The sequence below is a fragment of the Macaca mulatta genome, chromosome 17 (genome assembly GCF_049350105.2).
Source record: "Macaca mulatta isolate MMU2019108-1 chromosome 17, T2T-MMU8v2.0, whole genome shotgun sequence".
NCBI lineage: Eukaryota > Metazoa > Chordata > Mammalia > Primates > Cercopithecidae > Macaca > Macaca mulatta.
This window is the reverse complement of record NC_133422.1, coordinates 107,955,714-107,981,751: the sequence shown is the minus strand read 5'-3', so window position 1 is coordinate 107,981,751 and position 26,038 is coordinate 107,955,714. Positions and strand designations below refer to the sequence as shown.

At 60.6% G+C, this 26,038-nt stretch overlaps 2 protein-coding genes across 4 annotated transcripts in view; one reads left to right on the top strand and one right to left on the bottom strand.

The window, feature by feature from the left end:
- The window catches only part of GAS6 (growth arrest specific 6), a 48,934-nt gene extending 46,689 nt beyond the window's left edge, over positions 1 to 2,245 (top strand). For all 3 annotated transcript variants that reach the window (XM_028837392.2, XM_077974114.1, XM_077974115.1), the window contains 2 exons: positions 627 to 855; positions 1,782 to 2,245. In XM_028837392.2, coding sequence (XP_028693225.1) covers positions 627 to 855; positions 1,782 to 1,936 — 384 coding nt within the window. In that variant the 3' untranslated portion in view covers positions 1,937 to 2,245. The remainder of the gene's footprint in view (positions 1 to 626; positions 856 to 1,781) is intronic.
- Positions 2,246 to 11,921: 9,676 nt separating this feature from the next.
- The window catches only part of TMEM255B (transmembrane protein 255B), a 65,438-nt gene continuing 51,321 nt past the window's right edge, over positions 11,922 to 26,038 (bottom strand). The window contains exons 6-10 of the mRNA XM_015121526.3: positions 24,210 to 24,290; positions 21,145 to 21,230; positions 19,954 to 20,113; positions 16,945 to 17,088; positions 11,922 to 12,398 (exon numbers count right to left, since the gene is read on the bottom strand). Of these exons, the coding sequence (XP_014977012.3) occupies positions 12,231 to 12,398; positions 16,945 to 17,088; positions 19,954 to 20,113; positions 21,145 to 21,230; positions 24,210 to 24,290 (639 nt within the window). The 3' untranslated portion in view covers positions 11,922 to 12,230. The remainder of the gene's footprint in view (positions 12,399 to 16,944; positions 17,089 to 19,953; positions 20,114 to 21,144; positions 21,231 to 24,209; positions 24,291 to 26,038) is intronic.

Sequence of the window (26,038 nt, the reverse complement as noted above, 5' to 3'; positions counted from 1 at the left end):
TAAGGAGGACGACATGAGTCAAACCAGAGAGGCCCTTGTTCTCCAAGTCTGCCCACCCCAGGGCCACAGGGCCCTCCTGGTTGCTTGGATGCAACAGTGACAGGCTTGGTTCACGCAAATGCTCATCACCAGGGCCAGACGCAATCCTGGCATCTGGAATAAACAGCCGCCCTTATGTAGCAACAGCTGACCCCTGGGCTGGGGAGCGGGCAGCTGGGCTGCGGTGCCAGCGTGAGAGCCCACCGGGCTGGGAGTCCACCACCACAGGGCTGGGCCCTGGGTCCCCGTCAGGGGACACACCAGTTCCTGGTCAAGTGCAGCCTCGGTCCTGTGTGTGCCTGGTGCCTGGGGCTGGGGTTGACCCTCTCACACTCAACCTGGGGGCCACACCTGCTCCCCCACAGCTTCCCAGGCTGGCCCCTGGCTTTACGAGCAGAGAAGCTGAGCCCCAGGTGGGGTGGGGGCGTCATCCAGTCAGTGAGCATCCGGACCCAGGGCTGCAGGGAACCCTGGACAGAGACAGGCCTGCGGCGTGGGGGTGGCCGGCAGCTGTGAGGACCAGCTTGGACCTAACGGCTTACATGGGGGCAGCCGGCAGGCCCTGACCACATCTCGGTCTCCTGCAGCTGGTGGTCCTGGCCGTGGAGCACGTGGCCTTGGCCCTGATGGAGATCAAGGTCTGCGATGGTCAAGAGCACATGGTCACCATCTCGCTGAGGGAGGGTGAGGCCACCCTGGAGGTGGATGGCACCAGGGGCCAGAGCGAGGTGAGCGCCGCGCAGCTGCAGGAGAGGCTGGCCGTGCTCGAGAAGCACCTGCGGAGCCCCGTGCTCACCTTTGCCGGTGGCCTGCCAGGTAGGTGCTCCCTGCCCTGCTCATCCCGAGTGAGGGGCTCCAGGGATGCCCAGCTTGGTCACCCCAGATCGAACCTGGACAGGCTGGCATTCCAGGTTGTGTGTTTTAAGAGGAAGGGGAAGTCCAGGTGGGTCTTTAGTGGCCATTATGGTGCCTCGGTGCTGGTCAGGTCATCAGCTGAGGCTGAGAAACACGTACAGGGGCCGGCATTGGCCTGAGTCAGACCCCGTGAACCTACATCTTCAGGGAGCGTTTGTCCACACCCATCAGACCGGCCCCTGGGGAGAGGGCTGGGCAGACCTCGGGCCACGCTGCAGTTGGGACCCACGGCTGTCACCATAGCTGTTAGCAGCCAGCCCCTCCCACGTCCAGCAGGGCGCCCCGCCGTGTCCCATGGGCTACACAGCACAGAGGCTGGGACCAGGGATGTCCTTGCCATTAGCTGGGAGGGTGAACAGGAAGGCACGTGGGAGCCCGCTAGTCCTTGGCTGCCCGCAGGTTTTCACTTGCAGCAAATGGCAGGATTTCTGTCCTGGCTGCCAGACACAGACTCCACTTAGTTTTAATAAACAGAGCTTTGAAGAGGATGAGAGCAAGCCAGGAGGCCTGCAGCCTGAATGACTCACCGGGCAAAGAAGAAGATCGCGTTTAATCGATGGGACTGTCTGTGCTCCCGGCGGGGAAGGGAGGGCCGGCGTCTGCAGAGCCCAGGCTGGCGGATACCTCCTACTTGTCTGCCGGGTCTGCAGCCGAACAAACAGGGACAGAAGTTAGAGAAGAAAGGGAAATCCTCCCTTTCAGAGGAAACCCAGGGCTGGCCACAAGTGCTGCCGGGGGTGGGGGACCAGGCAGGGCCAGCCACGCGGGGATCCCTGGGACCCAGGCTGGGTCTGCTAAGATGTGTTTGTTCTCTCCCCGCGGCCCAGATGTGCCGGTGACTTCAGCGCCAGTCACCGCATTCTACCGTGGCTGCATGACACTGGAGGTCAACCGGAGGCTGCTGGACCTGGACGAGGCGGCATACAAGCACAGTGACATCACCGCCCACTCCTGCCCACCCGTGGAGCCCGCCGCAGCCTAGGCCCCCGTGGGACGCAGCAGGCTCCTCAGCCTCTGTCCGAAACAGCGGAGGAGCATGGGGGCTCCTCACCACGTGGGGCCACCTGAGAGCTGGGCTTTCCTCTGTGACCGTCCTGGCCTGTAACATATCTGTAAATAGTGAGATGGACGTGGGGCCTCTGATGCCGCGCACTCAGCCGCAGGCCCGGGTACGGGGAGGCCGGCGCAGGGCAGAGCGGGTTCGAAGAAAATAATTCTCTATTATTTTTATTACCAAGCGCTTCTTTCTGACTCTAAAATATGGAAAATAAAATATTTACAGAAAGCTTTGTAACACTGCGTTGGCCGCCATCTGCTCCCCGCGGGGTTCTCGGCACCTGGCAGCGTTTGGGATGAGCGGGGCTGCCAGGGCTCCAGGCTGTACGCTCAGCCGCTCCAAAGATCTCGCTTTTCTGCTCCCAGCCTGGTTGGGTGGCCACGGTCTGCTCCCCGGGAGCCTCTGACGCTGGTAGTGAGGGCAGGGGCTGGAGCCTCAGTTTACTTGTTCTGCAAATGGGGAGAAAGCCCCGCTCGGCCCCCACCACGGGCAGCCAGTCAGTGCCGAGTGAGGAGGGCACGGTGAGGACTTGGCACACAAACGCAGGCTGCTCGGACAGCGGCCTCTGAGCCAGCCTGGAAGAGACCCCGAGCTGGGACCGAGGGCGGGAAGACGCCAAGGCGGCACCTGCACCATCCCGCCCCCACCCTCCTGCACAGACCCACTTGCTTCCGGGGCTCAAGCGTGTTCTGTTGAGAAAGGGAGACGCTGCTTTCTGTGTGTCTCAGTCTGTGGTAGAGCTTGCCGGGAGCAGAGCCAGCCCCGCTTCCCGCGTCCCCTCTGGCAGGGTCCCCATGTCTCTCAGCCTCAGCTTCCTTGTCTGCAAGGGGTGGAGCGGTCACTGCTGCTCTCTGACCCCAGCAGGCCACGAGTCCGCAGGGAAGGTTGGGGCAGCCGGAACGCCACGAGGCAGGTGCCTGAGATGCAGTCGGGACCCTGCCTGCCTCCTGGAAGGACGCTGGAGCCGCAGCTGGTGGGGGCCATGGAGTGGGGGCCACGGAATGGCTGCTTCTCCTTGGTCCCAAGGGGACGACCAAGACTCGTGGCTTGATGCTCCCGTGGGACGTGGCCACCTGTGCTACAGCCTCTGTCTGGGCCAAACGTGGGTCCCCACGGCGGGTGCTGCCACTGCAGGGGCCACACGGGGGACCAGGGATGGTTTCAGCATCTGAGACCCAGACTGGGATTTTACTTTAAGACCAAACCCCGACCTGTGCTTGGAACTCCCTGGGCGGGAGACACAGGGCAGCTGGGAGCAGCCACACCTCCCACCAGTCAGTCCCGGAGCTGCGCCCACCGGGCAGGACAGGCTGTGTGTCGGGGCATCTTCGCCTCTGCCTGGCTGGGGTCAGCGCTTGACCCAGAGAAAAGCCGGGTGGAGAAGGACAGAATCCTGAGAACCCGTCCAGGGATAAATCACCACAAATGAACTGCAAAGAGGTTTCTAGAAAGAGGCCTGTGGCTTTGAAGGCCACACGGGAGACCCCGCTGGCTGGACTGACAAGGTGGCATCGGCCGACTGGGCTCCTGAGGGAGTGGCCCCTGGCCTGACGGCTGTGGAATGGGCAGAGCTTCTCCAAGGCTCCGGGAGCCAGCAACACTCACGCCCACCTGGAGGGACCCTGCCCGCCTGGGCCGAGCTCACCCCACGGATGGACGGCCAGCCAGGCACCTTGCCAGGGGCCATGCACAGGGCCCTGGCCCTGGGGTCCCATCCCCTGCTGGCCAGAGCTGCCCAGCTCATCCACACTGGAGCCTCCAGGCCCTGGTGGTCCCTGAGGGTCCTTGGCAGATCCACCCTGTGTCTCTGGGGCTCTTGTTGACCAATGCCAGTTTTGAGCTCCTCGGGCCACATCCCACGACCCTGTGCCATCGTGGGCATGACGCCACTTGCTCTGGACACGCCGGGGAAGGGCCTCTTGTTCTTCCCAAAATCTTGGCAGCATCTGGGTAAAAGTTCCATTGACTCAGGGCTGCAGCCTGAATTCAGGACTTAAACCTAGTCTAAGAGGTACTGCAGGGAACTTTCGCATTGGTACTGTGAGAAAATAGTGACGGGGGAAGCGTTGACCTCAGAGGGCAGACGCCAGGCTCCCACTGGCTCCTTTCAGAAACGTCCATCTGCAGCCAGCGGCCCCGCGTGTGTGTGACGGCCCTCACCAGCCTCGCCCGGCAGCGTGTGACGGCCCTCACCAGCCTCGCCCGGCAGCGTGTGCACTTTCCGCAGGCAGACGTGCTTTCTCCCCTCGGGCCAGGACAGGTGGCCACTGGCTGCTCACATGGTCGGGGACCCGAGGCCCTCACACTGGCTCCGGGGTGCCCAGGTGCTGGTTGGCTGAGGATGGTAGAGTCCAGGGCTTGGATCTGCCCATCTGGAGCACAGGAGCCCAGTTCCAGGAGGGCTCAGGCGTGGATGCTGACTGCTCACTGAGCAGGCCCACTCGTCTGACCCCGATGGTCCAGAGCCAGCTGACCAGAGCTCCAAGAAGCCCGTGAAACAGCCCCTGCACTGCCCACCACACGGCCTCACACGGCCACAGGGGCCACAGCCTGCACTGCCCACCACACGGCCTCGCACGGCCACAGGGGCCACAGCCACACGCTAGGATCCAGCCCCCAGCCTGGTACCGCATTGTCCATCAGATCACATTGGTGGCCCCCCCAGTGCTCTCCCCAAATTCTCCCCGGCTGGCTGGGAGCCTGCTCCTGCCCAGCCTCCATCCTCCCCAGGTCAAGACAGCCAGGAGCAAAAACAGGCAACAGCCAGCCTCGGGGACGGGGACGTGGTGAGGTCCCCACAGACACAGGCCACAGTCACCAGTGTTCTCAGGACAAAACCCTCCGCCTGGGTTTCTGCTCTGGCCCCAGAGGAATCAGGAACTTGTTTCCTGGTATTGTTTTCTTAGAGTTCCAGGGGTGCCAGAAGTTATAATAACCACTGTCCCAAAGAAGCAAAACCAATGGTGCTAGGAATTGCCACACAGAGGCCCAGCCAAGCCTGTCACATTGGCGACCTGGCACCCTCCACGACCAGGCATGTCTGGGGTGTGCAAGAGGACGGGAAGACAGAGCACGTGGTTCTAGTGTGGGCGCCCTGGGGAGGGAGGAGGGAAGTGTCCCATGCAGGGAGGAGGGATGGCTCTGACTGCATCCCATGGAGGGAGGAGAGAGTTCCCCATACAGGGAGGAGAGATGTGTCCCCTGGAGGGAGGAGGGATGTGTCCCATGGAGGGAGGGGGGATGTGTCCCCTGGAGGGAGGAGGGATGTGTCCCCTGGAGGGAGGAGAGATGTGTCCCCTGGAGGGAGGAGGGATGTGTCCCCTGGAGGGAGGAGGGATGTGTCTCCTGGAGGGAGGGGGGATGTGTCCTGTGCAGGGAGGAGGGATGTGTCCCAGGAGGGAGGAGGGATGTGTCCCAGGAGGGAGGGGGGATGTGTCCCAGGAGGGAGGAGGGATGTGTCTCCTGGAGGGAGGGGGGATGTGTCCCGTGCAGGGAGGAGGGATGTGTCCCAGGAGGGAGGGGGGATGTGTCCCGTGGGGGGAGGAGGGATGTGTCCCAGGAAGGAGGGGGATGTGTCCCAGGAGGGAGGGGGGATGTGTCCCGTGGGGGGAGGAGGGATGTGTCCCAGGAGGGAGGGGGGATGTGTCTCCTGGAGTGAGGGGAGATGTGTCTCCTGGAGGGAGGGGGGATGTGTCCCAGGAGGGAGGAGGCATGTGTCCCAGGAGGGAGGGGGGATGTGTCCCGTGGGGGGAGGAGGGATGTGTCCCAGGAGGGAGGGGGGATGTGTCTCCTGGAGGGAGGGGAGATGTGTCTCCTGGAGGGAGGGGGGATGTGTCCCAGGAGGGAGGGGGGATGTGTCCCAGGAGGGAGGAGGGATGTGTCCCAGGAGGGAGGGGAGATGTGTCTCCTGGAGGGAGGGGGGATGTGTCCCAGGAGGGAGGAGGCATGTGTCCCAGGAGGGAGGGGGGATGTGTCCCGTGGGGGGAGGAGGGATGTGTCCCAGGAGGGAGGGGGGATGTGTCTCCTGGAGGGAGGGGAGATGTGTCTCCTGGAGGGAGGGGGGATGTGTCCCAGGAGGGAGGGGGGATGTGTCCCAGGAGGGAGGAGGGATGTGTCCCAGGAGGGAGGGGGGATATGTCTCCTGGAGGGAGGGGGGATGTGTCCCCAGGAGGGAGGGGGGATGTGTCCCAGGAGGGAGGGGGGATGTGTTCCAGGAGGGAGGGGGGATGTGTCCCAGGAGGGAGGGGGGATGTGTCCCAGGAGGGAGGGGGGATGTGTCCCAGGAGGGAGGGGGGATGTGTCCCAGGAGGGAGGAGGCATGTGTCCCAGGAGGGAGGGGGGATGTGTCCCGTGGGGGGAGGAGGGATGTGTCCCAGGAGGGAGGGGGGATGTGTCTCCTGGAGGGAGGGGAGATGTGTCTCCTGGAGGGAGGGGGGATGTGTCCCAGGAGGGAGGGGGGATGTGTCCCAGGAGGGAGGAGGGATGTGTCCCAGGAGGGAGGGGAGATGTGTCTCCTGGAGGGAGGGGGGATGTGTCCCAGGAGGGAGGGGGCATGTGTCCCAGGAGGGAGGGGGGATGTGTCCCGTGGGGGGAGGAGGGATGTGTCCCAGGAGGGAGGGGGGATGTGTCTCCTGGAGGGAGGGGAGATGTGTCTCCTGGAGGGAGGGGGGATGTGTCCCAGGAGGGAGGGGGGATGTGTCCCAGGAGGGAGGAGGGATGTGTCCCAGGAGGGAGGGGGGATGTGTCTCCTGGAGGGAGGGGGGATGTGTCCCCAGGAGGGAGGGGGGATGTGTCCCAGGAGGGAGGGGGGATGTGTCCCAGGAGGGAGGGGGGATGTGTCTCCTGGAGGGAGGGGGGATGTGTCCCCAGGAGGGAGGGGGGATGTGTCCCCAGGAGGGAGGGGGGATGTGTCCCCAGGAGGGAGGGGGGATGTGTCCCAGGAGGGAGGGGGGATGTGTTCCAGGAGGGAGGGGGGATGTGTCCCAGGAGGGAGGGGGGATGTGTCCCAGGAGGGAGGAGGGATGTGTCCCAGGAGGGAGGAGGGATGTGTCCCAGGAGGGAGGGGGGATGTGTCTCCTGGAGGTAGGGGGGATGTGTCCCGTGCAGGGAGGAGGGATGTGTCCCAGGAGGGAGGGGGGATGTGTCTCCTGGAGGGAGGGGGGATGTGTCCCGTGCAGGGAGGAGGGATGGCCCTTACTGCATCCCATGGAGTGAAGAGAGAGATTTCCCCATATGGGGAGGAGGGATGTCCCCTATGAAGGGAGGAGGGACGGCCCTGCCCATGTCCTGTGGAAGGAGGAGGGATGTGTCACAGGAGGGAGGAGGGACAACCCTGACTCTGGGATGGAGAGGAGGAGGGAGGCTTGGGATGTGTTTTGCAGGTGGGGTCCTTTGATCTGGCCGTGTCCTGTGCCCAGCGGATGCAGCTGCGCCCCCTCCTGGACACTCCGCCTCATGACAACACGAAATGTCTGCAGAGGTTGGCTGCTGTGCCCTGGGCCCGGCACCTCCGTGGAAACAAGGCTCTAAGCACAAAGGAACGTTTCCTCCTACTTCACATAATACAGAAAATATGAACATCGGGTATCTAAATGCCAACAGAAGCGTAAAGCGAATGTACAGCCGGGCTAATCCCAGCCTGGCCTGTTTGTGGAAGCTCTAGCTCCAGCCCCTGCCTGCAAAGCGAGAAGGGTCACCGGCCCCAGGGTCGAGCCCTCCACGAGGGAGAGGGGAAGGTCCGCTCCATGGTGCCCTTGTTTCAAGCATGTTTTCCGCTCACTGAATTCCATCAGTTAAAGGTCTAGGAAACAGAAAGGGAAGTGGTGTGTGTTGCTGTCTGAGGATCTGCTGACGGGCCCCGGCCTCATGGAATCCTCCTCTGCCTCTGGGTCTCCGGAGTTTCAGAGGTAACTCTGCTCCCACCGTGGAGCCTGGTGGCCACAGGGTCCCCAAGTCTGCAGAAGGAGCTGCTCTGCGTGGCAAGGGTGATGACCGTGGCTCTTGTTCACCGAGCACGGCCGGTGGTCAGCACTGCCCGAGGCGCCAATGCAGCCCCATAAGGCCATCTTCACAATAGCCTTGGGGCCTGGTTCTCCCACCCCCGTTTCCATGGAGATGTGATTCACACGGCAATAGCCACGCCTCATGAGTGCAGGGCACTGGTCGGCAGTCAGTCCATCCACCGGGCCGTCCACCCGTCACCTCCATCTGGCTCCCGGACACTCCTCTCCCCACAAGAACCCATGTCTGACAGCAGTGACTGCACCTCCCTCCCCATCCAAAACACGCTCAGAACACGCTTGCCTCCCCCAAAAGAACCCGTGTCCGTGACCAGTGACTGCACCTCTCCCCATCCAGAACACGCTTAGAACACGCTTGCCTCCCCGAAAACAACCCATGTCCGTGACCAGTGACTGCACCTCCCTCCCTATCCAGACACGCTTGTCTCCCCTAAAAGAACCCGTGTCCGTGACCAGTGACTGCTCCTCCCTCCCTATCCAGAACACGCTCAGAACACGCTTGTCTCCCCTAAAAGAACCCGTGTCTGTGACCAGTGACTGCTCCTCCCTCCCTATTCAGAACACGCTCAGAACACGCTTGTCTCCCCAGAAAGAACCCGTGTCCGTGAGCAGTGAGTGCCTGCGCCTCCTTTCCCAGTCAGCTTCTGTCTGTGGACACACCTACTCTGGACACGCCTGCTCTGCACACGCCTACTCTGGACACGCCTGCTCTGGACACGCCTGCTCTGGACACGCCTACTCTGGACACGCCTGCTCTGGACACGCCTGCTCTGGACACTGCATATAAACAGAACAGAGTCTTGGTGTCTGGTGTCCTTCCCTGAGCACCATGTGTTACAGCCTCACCCCATAGCACCCGTTAGAGTTTCCTTCCTCTCCGTGGCCAGGTGACCCGTGTATGGATGGGCCACTGTAGTTCTGTTCTCATGCTGCTAATAAAAACTTCCCCAAGACTGGGAAGAAAAAGAGGTTTAATTGGACTTACAGTTGCACATGGTTGGGGAGGCCTCAGAATCACGGTGGGAGGCCAAAGGCACCCCTTACACGGCAGCAGCAAGAGAAAACGAGGAAGCGGAAGCGGAAATCCTGATCATCCCATCAAATCTCGTGAGACTTATTCACTCTCATGAGAATAGCACGGGAAAGACCAGCCCCCATGATTCAATTACCTCCCGCTGGGTCCCTCCCACAATGCACAGGAATTCTGGGAGATGCAATTTGAGATTTGGGTGGGGACACAGCCAAACCCTATCACCCACGTCCCTTCCCCTCTCTGTGGCCGGTGGCCTATGTGGACGGACCACATCCCTCCCCCACTCAGTAGTTGCATTTGGGCTGCTTCTGACTGGGGGCTCTTAAGAGCAGTGCTGCTGTGTGAAATGTAGAAACTGAGGCAGGAGGAGGCTCCCTGTAACCGAAGGTCCCAAGCTAATAAGGGTGGGGCCAGTTTCAGCTGAGCCCTGCCCAGGGCAATGTTCTGACCCCGCCCTCCCCAGGCCTGACCTGCAGCTGCATCAGGCCCCACCTCTGAGCTGCAGGAGAAGCCTGTCTCTTGTGTGACCCAGTGAGGCAGGGCGTGCAGGTGGGACCACAGCACCCCCAAACCACCCAGCACCCCCTGCCCCACCATCCCCTCCACCCCATCTCTCGAGGCCTTCAGGGTCTCCCTGGCTTCGGCTGTGCGTGGGAACTGAGCGAGGGCAGAGTTGGGGGCCCATCCCTCCAGGGGAGGCTGGGAGGAGGCTGGGATTAGGAGGCCCCAGCGGAGCCCAGGGAGGGGTTCATCAGACCGTAACTTAGGCCGGCAGAGCTTGGTGGCCCCAGACAGGCTCCGTCCACCAGACGGGGGCACCTTGAGAGCAGCCGCCGCCCACACTGCAGGCCAGGCATTAGCCGGAGCCCTGTGCCTGGTGGGAGCTGCCCTGGGGCCTGGAGGACCCTCCGGCCACTACCAGCCTTAAGTCAAATTGTTCACATTCTTTGTGGCTGGGGTAAAGGATAAGGACATTTTTGTGGCAAGAACAAAATCGTTGACCTTGGAGTTGAATATTTTTGAACAGCTTTTGACTGTAGACAAGATTAAAAGTCAGGGAAGATGGACGTTGTGTTTGGGGGATGCTGGTGCGTGCGGCCTCGGGGAAGCACTCTGATGCCCCCACACTGCACCCTGCAACCGAGGGCTGACATGAGGGAGCGATGGTTATCCCTGTGACTTTGCTGGCCAGGGCTCCAGGGGGCAGAGGCTGCCTGCCCAGACCTGCAGTTCAGCTTCTCTGCTCTTCGTACCCCTAGAACAAGAGGCCCTGGGGCCTGCACCAGGCAGCTTCGGGGGCACAGGCCGAGCTCCAGAGTGCCCAGGCCACAGAGAACCGCCCACACAAGACCACGGCACCGTCAGTACCCATAGAGCCTCCCGAGGTAAAACGAGAGCCTCGGGGACTCGGGAAATCCATGGCACACTTTTCATCCCCCCAGGCGCAGCTGAGTGCCTCTCCCGGCGCTCCAGAAACCCCTTGGTCTCTGCTGCTTGTTCAGCTTCTCAGTCGGAGCCAGGCACCTGCAGCCCTGGAGGAACCCGGCGGTGAGTTTCCAGACAGGATGCAGCGCCTCCGGCTCATGCCTGACCTCCTGGACTGGTCCAAGGCCAGTCAGCCCTGAGGAGAGGCCAAGACCACATTCTCCTGGAAAGCAAGTGGGTGAGGCTGGATTTATAAAATAAAAATGACAGGCAGTGGTGGGTTCACAGACCAGAGCTGGCTGCAGGCCTTTCAGAGGCCCTTTGGCGCCCCTGGGCCTGGCTGGGCACCGTCCGTGCGTGGATGTGCGCTGCGGGCCTTCTGCCCAGGAGCACTGAACACAGGTTGAGACCCACTGTCGGGCAGAGGGGGACAGAGGGAGGCTCCCGGGCAGCGGAGGGGGCAGGAGCCTGTGTCTGCATGAGCGTGGCTCCCGTATCTTTTTTCTCCCACACCCAGGACTGGGCAGGGACGAAAGTCCCCGCTCCAGCTCCCAGGCGGGTGCTGTTCCATGAAATAAGCTGGAGACCTCAGACTCACTCAGGAGAAGAGTGGTACTTGTTTACTGCAGACACCGTGGGGCTTTGAAGGGAGGGACGTGAGGCCCTGGGGCGCCAGCTTCCGAGGGGAGAGGGAGTGACTGGGGAAGTGTGAGCAGCCCACAGAGCACAGGCGGCGACTCGGTGTCTTATGGTGCGTCTGAGAAGCAGTGGGATCGCCTCTCGCCTCCCCCGTGCCCCGGCGAGTCCGTGGTTCCTTGAGGATCTGACTTTAGGAATTGAGAGCCTCTCCCCACATCCACTGCTTTTCAAGAGACTCTGGCTACTTTGGGGTGGCGCATCCTGAACTCGAGTCACTGGGGCGCCTGGGACCCACCGGGGACCTGCCTCTTCCCAGGCGCGCTCACCTGTCTCCCCAGGTGTGCCTGGCAGGGCGCATGCTGGGCCCGCGGGGAGCCAGGCTGGTTTCCACAGGGAGCGCTGCGGCCCCAGACCCTGAGCCGAGGGACCGTGAAACACCCTCCTCCACTATCCCCTCCTGAGACACTGCGGTGAGGGAGCCGCCGCGGAAGGACAGCAGAAGTCCAGGTGCCGTAGCTGGGAGACAGCTCAGGGAGAGACCCTCGCGCCAGTGGCCCGGGCAGATTTGCACCCGGGGCTGGGAAGGATAACTGGGCCCCCAGACTCTGGCAACTCGCAGGCGGTTAGACACAGCGCCGGGCGTGGGAGCCAAAGCGTCGTTCCCTTCCTGGCATATGTCAGGGGCACAGCACGCGGGGCGGTGGGTCCTGCCCTGCCCTTCTCCAGGACACAGACGCACGCGTGAATGTGTAACGCACAACACACATCCACAAACAGGAACACACACGCAGGGAGGCACGGAGCTGCACCTTCTTTGCAGAATCATAATAGCAGCTAATTAATTAAGGGATGTGAAAACACCAGAACAATCGCTGTCAAAGGAGGAGGCCGGGTGGTGTGAGCAGAGCCTGAGCCGAGGTGTCACCAGCCTGGGTCTGCAGGGCCCCCCTCCCTGCCTGGTCCCAGCCTCCCTCACCAGTGTGCCCAGGGAGGGAAGCAGGGGACAGACTTCCGGAACACTCTCCTGGGTTCTCTAGGAGGTTGGCCACAGAAGCGGGATTTCCAGAGGCTGCCTTTTTTTTTCTTTTACTCCACACCTCTCTCAGGGTGCATACGGGGGTGGCTTCTCCCCTGGGGGAAAGTAGGTGGGTACATAGCACGGTGGGGCCTGGCCAGGAAGCCCAGAGCCAGAGCTGCTTGGAGAGGGGGACTGCAGGTCCTCAGACAAAGCCAGGACGGAGGCGGGCGCGACTGGGAAGCGGCTGCAGGGCTGCAATAAACAGAGGGCCCTGGGTTAGCAGGTGAGACCATCCCGTGCTGGACCGCAGGGAAGCCTGACATAGACCAGGGCCACTCACACGTGCACCCCACCCCCACCAGCCCAGGGCCATTCACACGGGCCCCCCCGCCACACACACACAGACCCACGGCCATTCACACACCCTCCCCCCACAGACCCAGGGCCATTCACAAGCCCCCCCCCACACACACACACAGACCCAGGGCCACTCTCAGGCCCCCCTCCCCCACCACAGACCCAAGACCCCTCTCACCGGCCCCCCCCCCCCCCCAGATCCAGGACCGCTGGATGGAGCAGCTCCAGCCCTGGTCACAACAGGAGAGGGTGGCCAGGGCCTCACTGGCACAACCTTGGCTTCCACAGCTGGACGGGGAGGGGGTAGATGCCCCAGGAAGGGTGTGCCCAGACATCCCGCTGCCTCGAAGACAGCGAGCCTCTGACCTGACTCCAAAACCGACAGTCAGGGGCCACCAGGCCCAGGGCCCAGGGCTCACCCAACACTTCATATTCAGGAAAGGCCCCATGTATGAACCCCACGCGTCCACACGTCCAGCAGTGTGTGGCCGGTTCAGTGTCACCGTGGCTGACTCAGCGGCTCACACACACATCTGGGTGTTGCTGTGGAGGCGTCTTCTGGTGTGATTGACACCCTTGCATATAGCGCCTCAGCCCCCTGACACGGACGGCCCCTCCTCTCCCCTGAAGGCCTTAAGAGGCTGCGGTCCCCAGAAGTGGACTGTGCCCCAGCGGCCTGAGCACTCCCGAGGCAGCGTCAGCCTCCCTGGTCCAGCCCGTCCCCTTCCTGTGGTTGTGCACCTGCAGCCCCACGGTGGCCAGCCAGTCATTCAGAATCGATGGATTGATCTCTCTTCACATGTAGGTACCTGTATTCCCCATAGGCTCTGCTTCCCTAGAGAGCCCCGACTAACACACATAGACCCACTCAAGTAATTCTGAGACCGGAAAAGCGAGGAACAGATTTTAAATCGATACATTCTAGCTTTTCTCCAACTGCCAACACACATCTTAGTTCTTCCCCCCGCCCTAAATTCTAGGGGCTAAAAAACTCTATCTTGAAATCAAATTTTAAATAAAGCAAACAAACTCCTAAGAAATAACACAGGAAGAGTTTTTTAAACTCCAAGCTACCAGATGTGCTCTATGCTCCTCTTGCCCTGGCCTGCAGGGTCCCATGAGAAGCCAGCTGCCTGTCTGAGCCTTTCCCTGGAGAGCTCTGCAATGCAGACGCCCTGGGAGCTAGCAGGACCTCTGGATCCTGACAGCAGAATTTCTGCACAGGTGTAGGTAAGGCTGAGAATGGGGCCCTTGCTCAGAGGGACTGCGATGTTGAGGCTGACAGCCCAGGCTCATGGGATCCAGTGGCTCAGGGACACCTGCCAACCTCATTTCTTTCTTCCCCCCAAAACTCACAGGTTTCTGGCCACAGGCGACAGAGTGAGACACTAGGGAATATTCTCTCAAGTCTGCTGGGAACTCCCAACTTCTAACTCCATAGCACCCACCCTTCTTCACAGCAGATGAGCAGTCAAGGAAACTGAGGGGTAAACCCCAGGACCATGGAGCAAAACTCTCAGAACGACAGAGTAACCCCTCCCCCCACCAGGAACACGGAGTAAACCCCCAGGACCATGGAACAAACCCTCAGGAACACGGAGTAAACCCCCGGGAACCACAGAACAAACCCCAGGACCACATGGTTAACCACTGAACGGACAAGGACAAGCCCCGCCCACAAACAATCTCACAGGGGGAGGGAGGGCACGTTTCTCAGTAATGGGGCAGGAACTCATCCTCTGCTGTGATGCCACATCCTCCCCTGCACTTCATGCCTGGCAAAGCTGCTGGGTGCAAGGTAGGTGGTCTCTTTAAATTGCCCTTTTTATTAACTGCTCAAAACAACCCCCAAGTCACTGTTCCCACCCCCCTCTCCAGTCTCAAGTGGGAGTATTTTCTGCTGCTAACGACTTCCATGGAACACACTGAACATTTTCTCTCCATCTCTGCAGAAGCAGAGCCCCTCCTCTGTTGTTCTTCTGAGGAGCACATGAGCCTCATCTGATTTGCCACCTCTGAAATCCGATGATCAGCGTGTGTATATTAAGCTCTCACACACGCTGGCACAGAGGCTGGCTGGGCCATCCGAGGGCCCCAGGCCTCCCCAGAAGAAGAGGGGAATATCCACCCTTTGTGCAAAGCCAGAGCTCCAGGGTGGATAAGGATGGAGCACCATGGGGATGAAGTGGATCCGCCCTGGCATCCCCCACATCCCGTAAGCCCGCGTGTGATGGGGAGGACCACCCCCACATCTGACACCTCCGTGGGGCTCACAGGCAGGGAGGATGCACCTGCCTGAGGGAGTCACCACCCCTTCCCCCCACAAAGCCTCGCTGTCTCCAAGGTCCCAAGTCAGAATGCAAACTTGAAGCCTGGCCCCTCACAGCCAGAGCTTCAGACAGCCAGGCCCCAGCACCAGGGCAGCCCAAACCAGCCCTGGAGCCAGACAAGGGGAAGCGGCTGATGGAACCACGAATTCTCTCTCCTCTGGGGCCCCAAGGGGTGGCGGCTGAGGTTGAGGATGGAAGACAGGCCGGGCCACCCAGGCTGTGCTCTGGGCTGCGAGTTCTTGGCACCTATGCGATTCCAAGTCCAGGTCTGTGCAGAGCCGCCTGGGGAGCACCTGCCAGCCCAGCGTCCCCCGAGATACCCCTGCCCCTGCGGGCCTCCAGGTCTGGGCTTGGCAAACTTCCCACGGGAGACCAGGCGGCCAGAGAGAAGCCCCCAGGACAAGGCTGTGGCCCCGGGGGACATGGTCCCTGCCGTGATGGGGACGTCCCTGGGGCAGGGGCAGGCGGCTTGGGGGAGGATGGAGCTGCCTGCAGCACCATGCAGACGTGCCTGCCCACAGGAGACACCACCGCAGGGTCACCGGCAAAAGCTCCCGCCATCTTCTGACCCTGGGGACCACATCTTCCCCGTCACAGAAATGGAAAACATGCTTCCAGGCCAGACCTCCAGCAAGAGCCTTGTGTTCCCAGGGAGCAGGGCCCCAGCTTCATATTCAAAGTGAGAGAGGAGACTGAGGCACAGGGTGCAGGGATCCCTCCACGAGGAGATGGTGTCAGGCTGGGGCCCTAGTCGTCCCCACCGAGCCCAACAGCTGCCGTGTCCTGGGCAGGACTGAAGGCGGCTGCCCCAAGCAGGCCCTGGACGCCAGGGACCCCCAGCAGCCCCCTCTCCATGAGTGCCGGTTCCCGCTCCCTCCACGGGGTCCCTGGCGCAGGTCCCCGGGGTGAGCTGAGGAGGTCGTGGCTCTCGGGCCAAACCTGAGCCCTGTCTTGGACGTGAGGGTGAGGTGTGCACACACCTCCCCCGGACGTCACTCTGAGGAATGTCTCTTCCTGCCAACGTCATGGGTTGGGAGCAGGTCTCCTTGCGGAACATCCGAAGACCTGTGTCATGCGTGACTTCAAAACTAACGACCCTCCACGTTCCCCCTGCCCTTCCCCGCACAGAAACACATCACGGTGGTGCTTCGATCTGCAGCTTCGTCGGGCTGGGCCTGACACAGCTTTCTCTGCAGAGGCTGCTGTTAACGCACGCAAAATGACCTGCCAGTCAGCCGGGCGTGTGGGCTGTGCCTCCCACCCAGAAAGGAAGCCCAGGTTTATCAGGACCAGGGGTTCTCAACTGTGTCCCCAGGGGGCATGTGGCACATCCAGGCAGGAGGCACAGGGCACGTCTGGAGACAGTTTGGGTTGTGACACTAGCGGCTCCTACATGCTGCAGGCAGAGGCCAGGGCCTGCCAGCACCCACAGCACCCAGGGTGCCCCAGCACGGCGGGTGGCCAACCCGAACGCCTGCAGTGCCGAGGTAAGAAACACGGCCCGGTCGTTGTAGTGATGCTGGATTATCGGGGTCTGCTTCACCCGTGGCCACAGGACAGAGCTTCGTGGCACAGAAGGCGGTCATGCCCAGGAGTGGAAATGGGACAGGCAGGTAGAGGCCACTGTTCTGCTCGCCTGCCACCGTGGCCTCTCCCTCTGTTGTCTCCAAGGTCAACAGCATCATGTCAGGATGAACCCTATGAGGTCTCCACGTCTACAGGTAAAATGGGGTTGGATTCCGGCAGATCCATATGGCTCCACATAAATAACCTGGCTGTGCCCCCAGGACGTCCACCAGCAGACACACAGGAGCCTCCACACTGCAGCGGGAGCTGCCCAGGCCTGTGCAGGGCCAGTCCCGGGGTCAGAAGAGCCAGCTGCCGGCAGAGCATGGTGGCGGGTCACCAGGGCCACCTGGCGCAGTCCCCGGCCATACTTGCAGGGACGTTGTGCCCCAACGGCTGGGTTGTTACTGCCCCCCCACCTCCCATCCCTAATTCAGAAGGTGAGGCGGCCGTAAGACCTCATCCCCTCCGACTCCAGCCCCGTCCTGTCCACCCCACTGCCTGCAACCAGCACGTCCAACTCCAGCAGGTGACGCTGGCCCTACCTGAAGGGGCAGAGGGTAGGACGAGCAGGTCGGGACGGGCTCGGGCGTTGGGCGGAAGCCTGCACAGGCCAGGATCTGCTGGGCAGGGTTGTAGAGGGTCTGCGGTGGGACGGCTGGGCCGTAAGCCAGCTGGGACAGAGGCACCTGCCACGGAGAGGAGACGGGCGGTCAACGTGCACCCCCCAGTGGAGGGAGAGGCCATCCAGCCTTCCTAGAAAGCCCAGCACCCCTGACCCCACCTCTCAGGCTGGAGCTAACCCCGGCCCGGCGTGTCTTTACACTCACGTTCTCTACATCTTGGTCCCAGGGCCCTGCCACCTGCCAGTCACACCGGGTGACTGCTTGGCTCAGGCTTTTTTATTTAATATTTTTTGGGGGAAAATAGCACTGGTTTCCTTCTCTCCGGGCCCCAGAGTCTGATTTTTCGGCACAGAAGGGTGCAGGTGAGGAAGATCCTCTCAGCATCGGGCTGACAGCTCTCGCTTCCCCAAGCCTGCACCCGACCAGCGCGGGGTTTCTGGGGAATGCAAACAAAACCAAAGCCTTCTAAGCTCCCATCCACACTTCCACTGACCCACTCAGGCAGTCAAAATTCTCCAAAGAAGGTGCCAGCTCCAACTCAGGCCCCGGCCGGCCTCATCCCCCACAGAGGGAGGGGCCCACGGCTCACACAAGCTCCAGGGCTTCCAGGGCCAGAAACACGGGGACTGCGCCGAGGGCACCCAGGCCTCGCCTCCCTCCCCACCTTCACACAGGTGCCCCTCCACCTTCCCCAGCCCCCAGCCCTCAACCCCGGGTTCAGCAGCACCCTGGAGGGAAGCCAGGGGAAGATGGCACAGGCAGGGAAGCCAGGCCGGAACTGCTGCAAGGGTCTGGCCACAGTGACGGCCCCGGGCCACGGTGATGACCCCAGGCTGGAGGTGTCCTCAGATAGAAAACAGCGCTGCCTGCACCCCCGGGGCTGGGAGGGAGCCCCCTGCCCAGTGGGCGCTGGAGGGTGGGAAGGGGCAGGGGCTTCTGGGCAGCTGGTCCTTGGTCTACATGTGCAGGAGGCCGTGGTTCTGCCTCAGACCCTGCAGAGAGCAGGGGGGCAGCTGAGGTGGGCCTGGGAGGTGGATGGGCATGGAGGGTCCGTGCTCCATGAGGGAGGAGCAGCAGATTTGAGGTTCTGACAGGTAGAGGGGTGGGGAGGCCTCTGAGCTGGGGGTGGCCTGAGGATGGGGCCAGGGCAAGTGCACAGAAACCAGAGAACACGGGGGCCACGGAGTCACACGTGGAGGAGGTCACGGAGTCACACGTGGAGGAGGCCCGAGAGGCTGGCTCAGCCGCCTGCCCTTGCCGGCAGGTTAAGCACCTCCCATGCACCCGTCACAAGGAATTTGCCCTCGTCTACGGAGAAGGGCCGTCCAGCTTGGTGACGGGTAAGGAAGCATCTTCATTCCTTAACAAAATGTTTAAACGGCAGAATCAATCAAACTCACAAGAGTGCTTGCTTGGTGGGTGTGAAGGTTAGCAAGCCCCCTCCTTGCTCTGCACACCCCTGAGCTTTGGGTTTGAGAAAGATTTCCCGGAGCCGGGGGTGGCTCTGCGTTGTGGGCTGGCCCTTGGGGCATCTCCTGTTCCTGATCCCACACTCCAGCATTTTATCACCAGCTTTAATGAACACACGAGCCACTTCCGGAAAACCCTGGAAACCCCGGGCCTGTGCGGCGAGCATGGCGCCTGCACCACACGCGCGTTTCTGTGTCCTGTCTACAATCCAGCTGCAGTTCTTCCTAGGGCAGCCGCTGAGGGGAGACACTGAGCCGCCGAGGCAGAGAAGCCTGAACCGAGGAGACACCAAAGGCACCCAGAGCCTGCACGATCCCCGGCAGAGACCCTTCCCAACCCCAGACTCCCGCTCCCACCCGGCCCCAGCCCACAGGGGCTGGCCAGCTGTCACTGCAGAGCAAGGACCCTGGGAGGTGCCTATCTTGTGTTGGTGTGCAGGCGTCGGGGGGCCCAGGGTGGGGCTTGGGGGGCCACTGGGTGGGGAGCCAGAGGGCTGGACCTTGGGATGCCAAGGTCACTCTCAGCTTCACCAGTTTTGTCTGGAAGCACGAAAGTGCTGAGAAAAGGAGAAGCTGAGAAGCAGATGGCAGGAGGGTTCCAAGCTGAGTTACTTTTTAGTTACGGGCAGTCTCTGGGATGAATGGGGCATGGAGAAGCCACTCAGGAGTGCTGTCACTGCCACACTGGGCCGGGTCTGGCCTGCAGGATGTGCGTCTGCCTGGTGCTGCCCGGTCACCTCGCGTGGGTGCAAGAGGGGATGCCCTTCGTCCCTGGGTTGCTGTTTGGATGTTCTCAGGGTGGGGCTCCCTCACTCCTGGCTGCCCCTCCCTTGCAGCTTCTCTGCGAGTTCAGGGGCGGGTTTGCTGGCCACACACCACCAGAACATCTGGTTCGAAACAGGTGGCAGGAGACGGCAGAGGAGGGAGAAGGGAGAGGACAACCAGCCCAGGCCAGTGATATCCCTGTGGTTTCCTGGGCGGGCGAGGGTCGGCCTTCCCAGGACAGGTCCAGCCCAACGCCTGCAACGGGCCCCGTCCCTCCTTCCTCCTGCCCAGGCCGTTTGGGTCTCGCCTCTGGGGTCTGTGAAGGCACTGGCCCCGGCCCCAGCCCAGACCTGCCAGTCTGAAGCCCCAGGCAGTTGCTAACGAGGGGAGCTTAGTGCACAAGGGCTGGGCCTCCCTCTTGGGAGCTGAACTTTGTTTCTTGGGGGTGGGTTGTGCCCACCTCAGCAGGGAGGCAAGGATTAAATCAGGTGATTCTTGGGACAGACTTGGGACAGGATGGCCCCAAGGTGAGTCGGTGCACACCAGCTATCACCCTGACACACCGCTGGCAGACACACGGGCCTCAGTGCCCCATCTGTAAAGTGAGGGCCAGGGATCCCCCAGCCCACCCTGGGGAAATGGACCCGGAGCCTGGCTCCCAGTGAGCAGTGGGGGTCCCGCCGAGGGGCCTCACCATGTCCTTGAAGGCCCCCAGAACGGCAGCGGTGATGATGCCCAGGAACAGGCCCAGGACGTTCAGAACGGCAGAGGCCCAGAGCAGGCGGTACAGGTGCAGCACGTCCTGGCAGCCGCGGACGCCAATGAACTCGTAGTAGGCGGGCGAGGACTCTGCGCTGCACAGAGAGGGCATTGTGGCATCACCACACGAGGCAAGTGACCACCCGCAAGTTAAACTCGTGGTCAGGTGTCCTCTGGACCTGAGCCCTGCAAGGCTGGGGGAGGAAGTCAGGGCTGGAGCCCAGTCAGCACCGGTCCCTGCACTGCTCTGGGGGATCAAACCTACGTTTGATGGGATTGGCCTGTGAGGCTCCCCACCTGGGGCCCACAGTGGCAAAGAGCGACAACTGGGCCTGGCAGGCCAGCCCTCCACCTCAGTGGCCCAGCAGGACGGGTGTCTGAGCCATCTCTGTCTTCACGCCAGGATGGGAAGGCTGTCGGGGTCACGGGCCCCTGTCCCAAGAGGAGGCCGGGCCGGGTTTAAACTCTCGCCCGACACACGGGCTGTGTCCTCTTGGGCAGATCAACCTTTCAGAGCCTCCATCTTTTCATCTGTGAAATGGACTCAATGTCCTTTCCTCATGTAAACATCTAATGAGTAAAGGAGACGATGTAGGTGCAGGGGCATGGGGGGTGATGTCGGGAGCAGAAGGATGGGGGCCTTGCCCCTGCAGGCACATACAGGGGTCCCCGGCACCCCTCACCTTCTGCAGGCATAGCTACAGGGGTCCCTGATGCCCCTCACCTCCCTCAGGCCTGGATACGGGGGTCCCCAGCACCCCTCACCTCCCGCAGGCGTGGATACGGGGGTTCCCGGCGCCCTTACCTCCCGCAGGCGTGGATACGGGGGTTCCCGGCGCCCTTACCTCCCGCAGGCGTGGATACGGGGGTTCCCGGCGCCCTTACCTCCCGCAGGCGTGGATACGGGGGTCCCCGGCGCCCTTACCTCCCGCAGGCCTGGATACGGGGGTTCCCGGCACCCCTTACCTCCCGCAGGCGTGGATACGGGGGTTCCCGGCGCCCTTACCTCCCGCAGGCGTGGATACGGGGGTCCCTGGTGCCCTTACCTCCCGCAGGCGTGGATACAGGCTCCCCAGCGCCCCTCACCTCCCGCAGGCGTGGATACGGGGGTTCCCGGCGCCCTCACCTCCCACAGGCGTAGAGGTCACAGCAGTAGCAGGTGTTGCTCCTCACCTTCAGCTGGCACTGGCCGTCCAGGGAGTGACAGGTGACCTGGGGCAGAGAGGCCTTGTCAGGTCACACGCCAGCGTCCACCACCTCACTCACCCCACCAAGGCAGGGCTGCCTTGTGGGAGGTGGCAGCGGCCACTCGGGCCCAGCCAAGCAGCTGCCCCTCCTGACTTTGCCCTGACTCCAGACGCAGGGGCTTGGGGGCTCAGGGGCCAGCACCCTTCCTGCAGGAGTCGGGGCGCAGGCTGGTCCCAGGGGCCGGATAACCGGGGCTCGGAGGACAGGCCTCGTTTCTTTGTGATCCCAGGAGCAGAGGGAAACATCAGGGTGTGTGGGAGGAAGGACAAAGCCCAGGAGGCCCTCGGCATGGGGTGCACAGAAGCCTGAGAGCCCAGAGGGCAGCAGAAGAGGTCCCGTCCCAGGGCGCCCTCCCCCCAGGTCTGAGCACGGGCAGCCTCGGAAGAGATACCTGCCACCTCCACGTGACAGCCTGGAAAGCCCTGGCCATGGGCCCCCCCCCCACACACACACACAGAGGACACCTCCCCCCCTACACACACACAGGACACCTACACACACACACACACACAGAGGACACCTCCCCCCCTACACACACACAGGACGCCTCCACACACACACACACACACACACATACACAGGACGCCTACACACACACACACACACACATACACAGGACGCCTCCACACACACACACACACACACACACACAGGACGTCTACACACACACACACACACACATACACAGGACGCCTACACACACACACACACACACACACACATACACAGGACGCCTCCACACATACACACACAGAGGACACCTCCCCACCTACACACACACAGGACGCCTACACACACACACACACACACACGACGCCTACACACACACACACACACAGGATGCCTCCCCACCTACACACACACAGGACGCCTACACACACACACACATATACAGGACGCCTCCACACACACACACACAGGACGCCTACACACACACACATATACAGGACGCCTCCACACACACACACACAGAGGACACCTCCCCCCTACACACACACACACACACACACACACACACACACAGGACGCCTCCATTCACACACACACACACAAGATGCCTCCCCACCATATACACAGACGGGACGCCTCCCACCTACCCCCCCACACACACAGGATGCCTCCCCCCAACACACACACACACACAGGACGCCTCCACACACACACACACACACACATACACACACACAGGATGCTTCCACACACACACATATACACACAGAGGACGCTTACCCCCCTCACACACTCACAGGATGCCTCCCTCCCAACAAACATACACACAGGACACAGACACAGACACAGGATGCCTCCACACACACACACACACACACAGAGGACGCTTAACCCCCCCCACACACACAGGATGCCTCCCCCCAACACACACACACAGGACGCCTCCACACACACACACAGGACACCTACACACACACACACACACACACACACAGAGGACGCTTACCCCCCCCCACACACACACAGGATGCCTCCCCCCAACACAAACACACACACAGGACGCCTCCACACACACACACACACACACATACACACACAGGACGCCTCCACACACACACACACACACAGGACACCTACACACACACACACACACACAGAGGACGCTTACCCCCCCCCCACACACACACAGGACGCCTACACACACACACACACACACGACACCTACACACACACACACACACAGAGGACGCTTACCCCCCCCACACACACACAGGATGCCTCCCCCCAACACAAACACACACACAGGACGCCTCCCACCTATCCCCCCCCGGACACACACACACACAGGACGCCTCCCACCTATCCCCCCCGACACACACACACACACACAGGACACCTACACACACACACACACACACACAGAGGACGCTTACCCCCCCCCCCACACACAGGATGCCTCCCCCCAACACAAACACACACACAGGACGCCTCCACACACACACACATACACACACAGGACGCCTCCACACACACACACACACACAGGACACCTACACACACACACACACACAGAGGACGCTTACCCCCCCACACACACACACAGGACGCCTACACACACACACACACACACGACACCTACACACACACACACACACACACACAGAGGACGCTTACCCCCCCCACACACACACAGGATGCCTCCCCCCAACACAAACACACACACAGGACGCCTCCCACCTATCCCCCCCCGACACACACACACACAGGACGCCTCCCACCTATCCCCCCCGACACACACACACACAGGACGCCTCCCACCTATCCCCCCCCGACACACACACACAGGATGCCTCCCAGCAGCTACTAGAGAGTCCCAGACAAGCTGGCAGGTGCTGGCCACAGAGAGGCCTCCAGCTCCGCCTGCTCCTCTGACACGTGCTAAGGATGAGAGGCTTCGTTTAGTTGAAGCCAGGAATCCACACAGGGCAAGCTGGAGACACACAGACAGCGCCGTCGCCGAGCTGTGCCCTCGGATGGTCCTGGCGAAGGCGGCAGCCGCCCGCGGGTCATTACTGCCTGCATCTCACTCACCTGGAAAGAGAAATGAGGTCACACTGCCTGCCGCTGTCGGTGGCTCAGGGAAATCCAGAAGTTTCTCGGACACTGTAAACGTATTATCCTTGCTTCTTATTGCAATAATTAAATTAGAAAAGTGCTAATTGGAAGAGCCACACAGAACTGGACACATGAACTCTGAGACTGCTGTGATTTAACAAAGTAAGTCTGGAGCTCTGACTCCAGAGTGAAATACAGCACATAGAAGCATCAAGGCCCAAAACACAGGGGGCCCTGACGGCTCACCAGCCGCACGGGAGACCCCCAGGAACTATTAGAATCGAAATACTCAGACCATGCCTATGCACAGGGAGAACCACATGGGGTCAGTGGGGTTAGCGGAGCAAAACCCACGTGAATGTCAGTGCTCCTGCTCACCTCTGTCTGGTAGACGTCGTACAAGTACCCCACCCCACTGGAGTAAAACTGGCACCTTCCCGTGGTGAGGGGCCTCGGTTCCTAGAGAAACAGATAAACACAGATGGAATAAAACAGGTGCCTCCAGGCGGGAGAGGCCAGAGGCAATTTCAGGCCTGTGGGTCTCAGGCTCAGGGCCTCAAGGACCAAGGCCAACACCAACTCGAGCCTCCCAGACAAAACTGAAGACGGGACACTCCACGCTCCCTGCAGAGCGGCTGGGCTGCTGCATCCAGGAGGCCAGACAGCAGAAAGTCCCATGGGAGGGTATCTCGGCTATGCAGGCTTGGCCGACACATATTCTCCATCAGTCAAGGGCAGCAGAAGGGAGACAGGTGCTTGGCCTTTTGAAGGGCATCCCAGCACCCCACACCACAGGTGTTAGGCTCCTGCACCGTTTCATAAAAAAATATTGTCTCTTCTACTAGGAAGGTAGCAGGAAGGATTTCAGACTAATAAACTCATCCCTCCAACCACCCAACCATCCACCCACCCACCCAACCATCCATCCAATCATCCAGTCAATCATCTATGCACCTACCCATTCTTCCTTCCATCCTCCACATCTATCTATTCATTCATCTATCATGTGCCCATCCTTCCATTCATCCACATCCATGCATCCACCCATCTGTCATCCATCCTTCCATCCTTCCATCTATCCATCCATCATCCATTATCCATCCTTCTATCCATCATCCATCCTTTTATCCATCCACATCCATCATCCATCCTTCCATTCATCTACATCTATCCAACCACTCATCTGTCATCCATCCTTCTATCCGTCATCCATCATCCATCCATTATCCATCCTTCCATTCATCCACATCCATCTATCCATCTGTCATCCATCCTTCCATCCATCCATCATTCATTATCCATCCTTTTATGTATCCATCCATCCTTCCATCCACCCACTCATCCATCCATCATCCATCCTTCCATTCATCCACATCCATCCATTCACCCATCTGTCATCCATCCTTCCATCTATCCATCCATCATCCATCCTTCTATCTATTCATCATCCATCCTTTTATCCATCTACATCCATCATCCATCTTTCCATTCATCTACATCTATCCAACCACTCATCTGTCATCCATGCTTCTATCCATCCATCCATCATCCGTCCATTATCCATCCTTCCATTCATCCACATCCATCTATCCACCCATCTGTCATCCATCCTTCCATCCATCCACCATTCATTATCCATCCTTTTATGTATTCATCTATCCTTCCATCCATCCACTCATACATCCACTCATACATCCATTATCCACCTTCCATTCATCCACATCCATCCATTCACCCATCTGTCATCCATCCTTCCATCTATGCATCCATCATCCATTATCCATCCTTCTATCTATCCATCATCCATCCACATCTATCATCCATTCTTCCATTCATCTACATCTATCCAACCACTCATCTGTCATCCATCCTTCTATCCATCCATCCATCATCCATCCATCATCCATCCTTCCATTCATCCACATCCATCCTTCCATCATCCATCCTTCTATGTATCCATCCATCCTTCCATCCATCCACCCATCCATCCATCATCCATTCATTATCCATCCTTCCATTCATCCTCATCCATCCATCCACCCATCTGTCATCAATCCTTCCATCCATTCGTCCAACATCCATTACCCATCCTTCTATGTATCCATCCATCATCTATCCTTCTATCCATCCATATCCATCATCCATCCTTCCATTCATCCACATACATACATCCAACCATCATCCAACCATCCATCCATCATCCATCC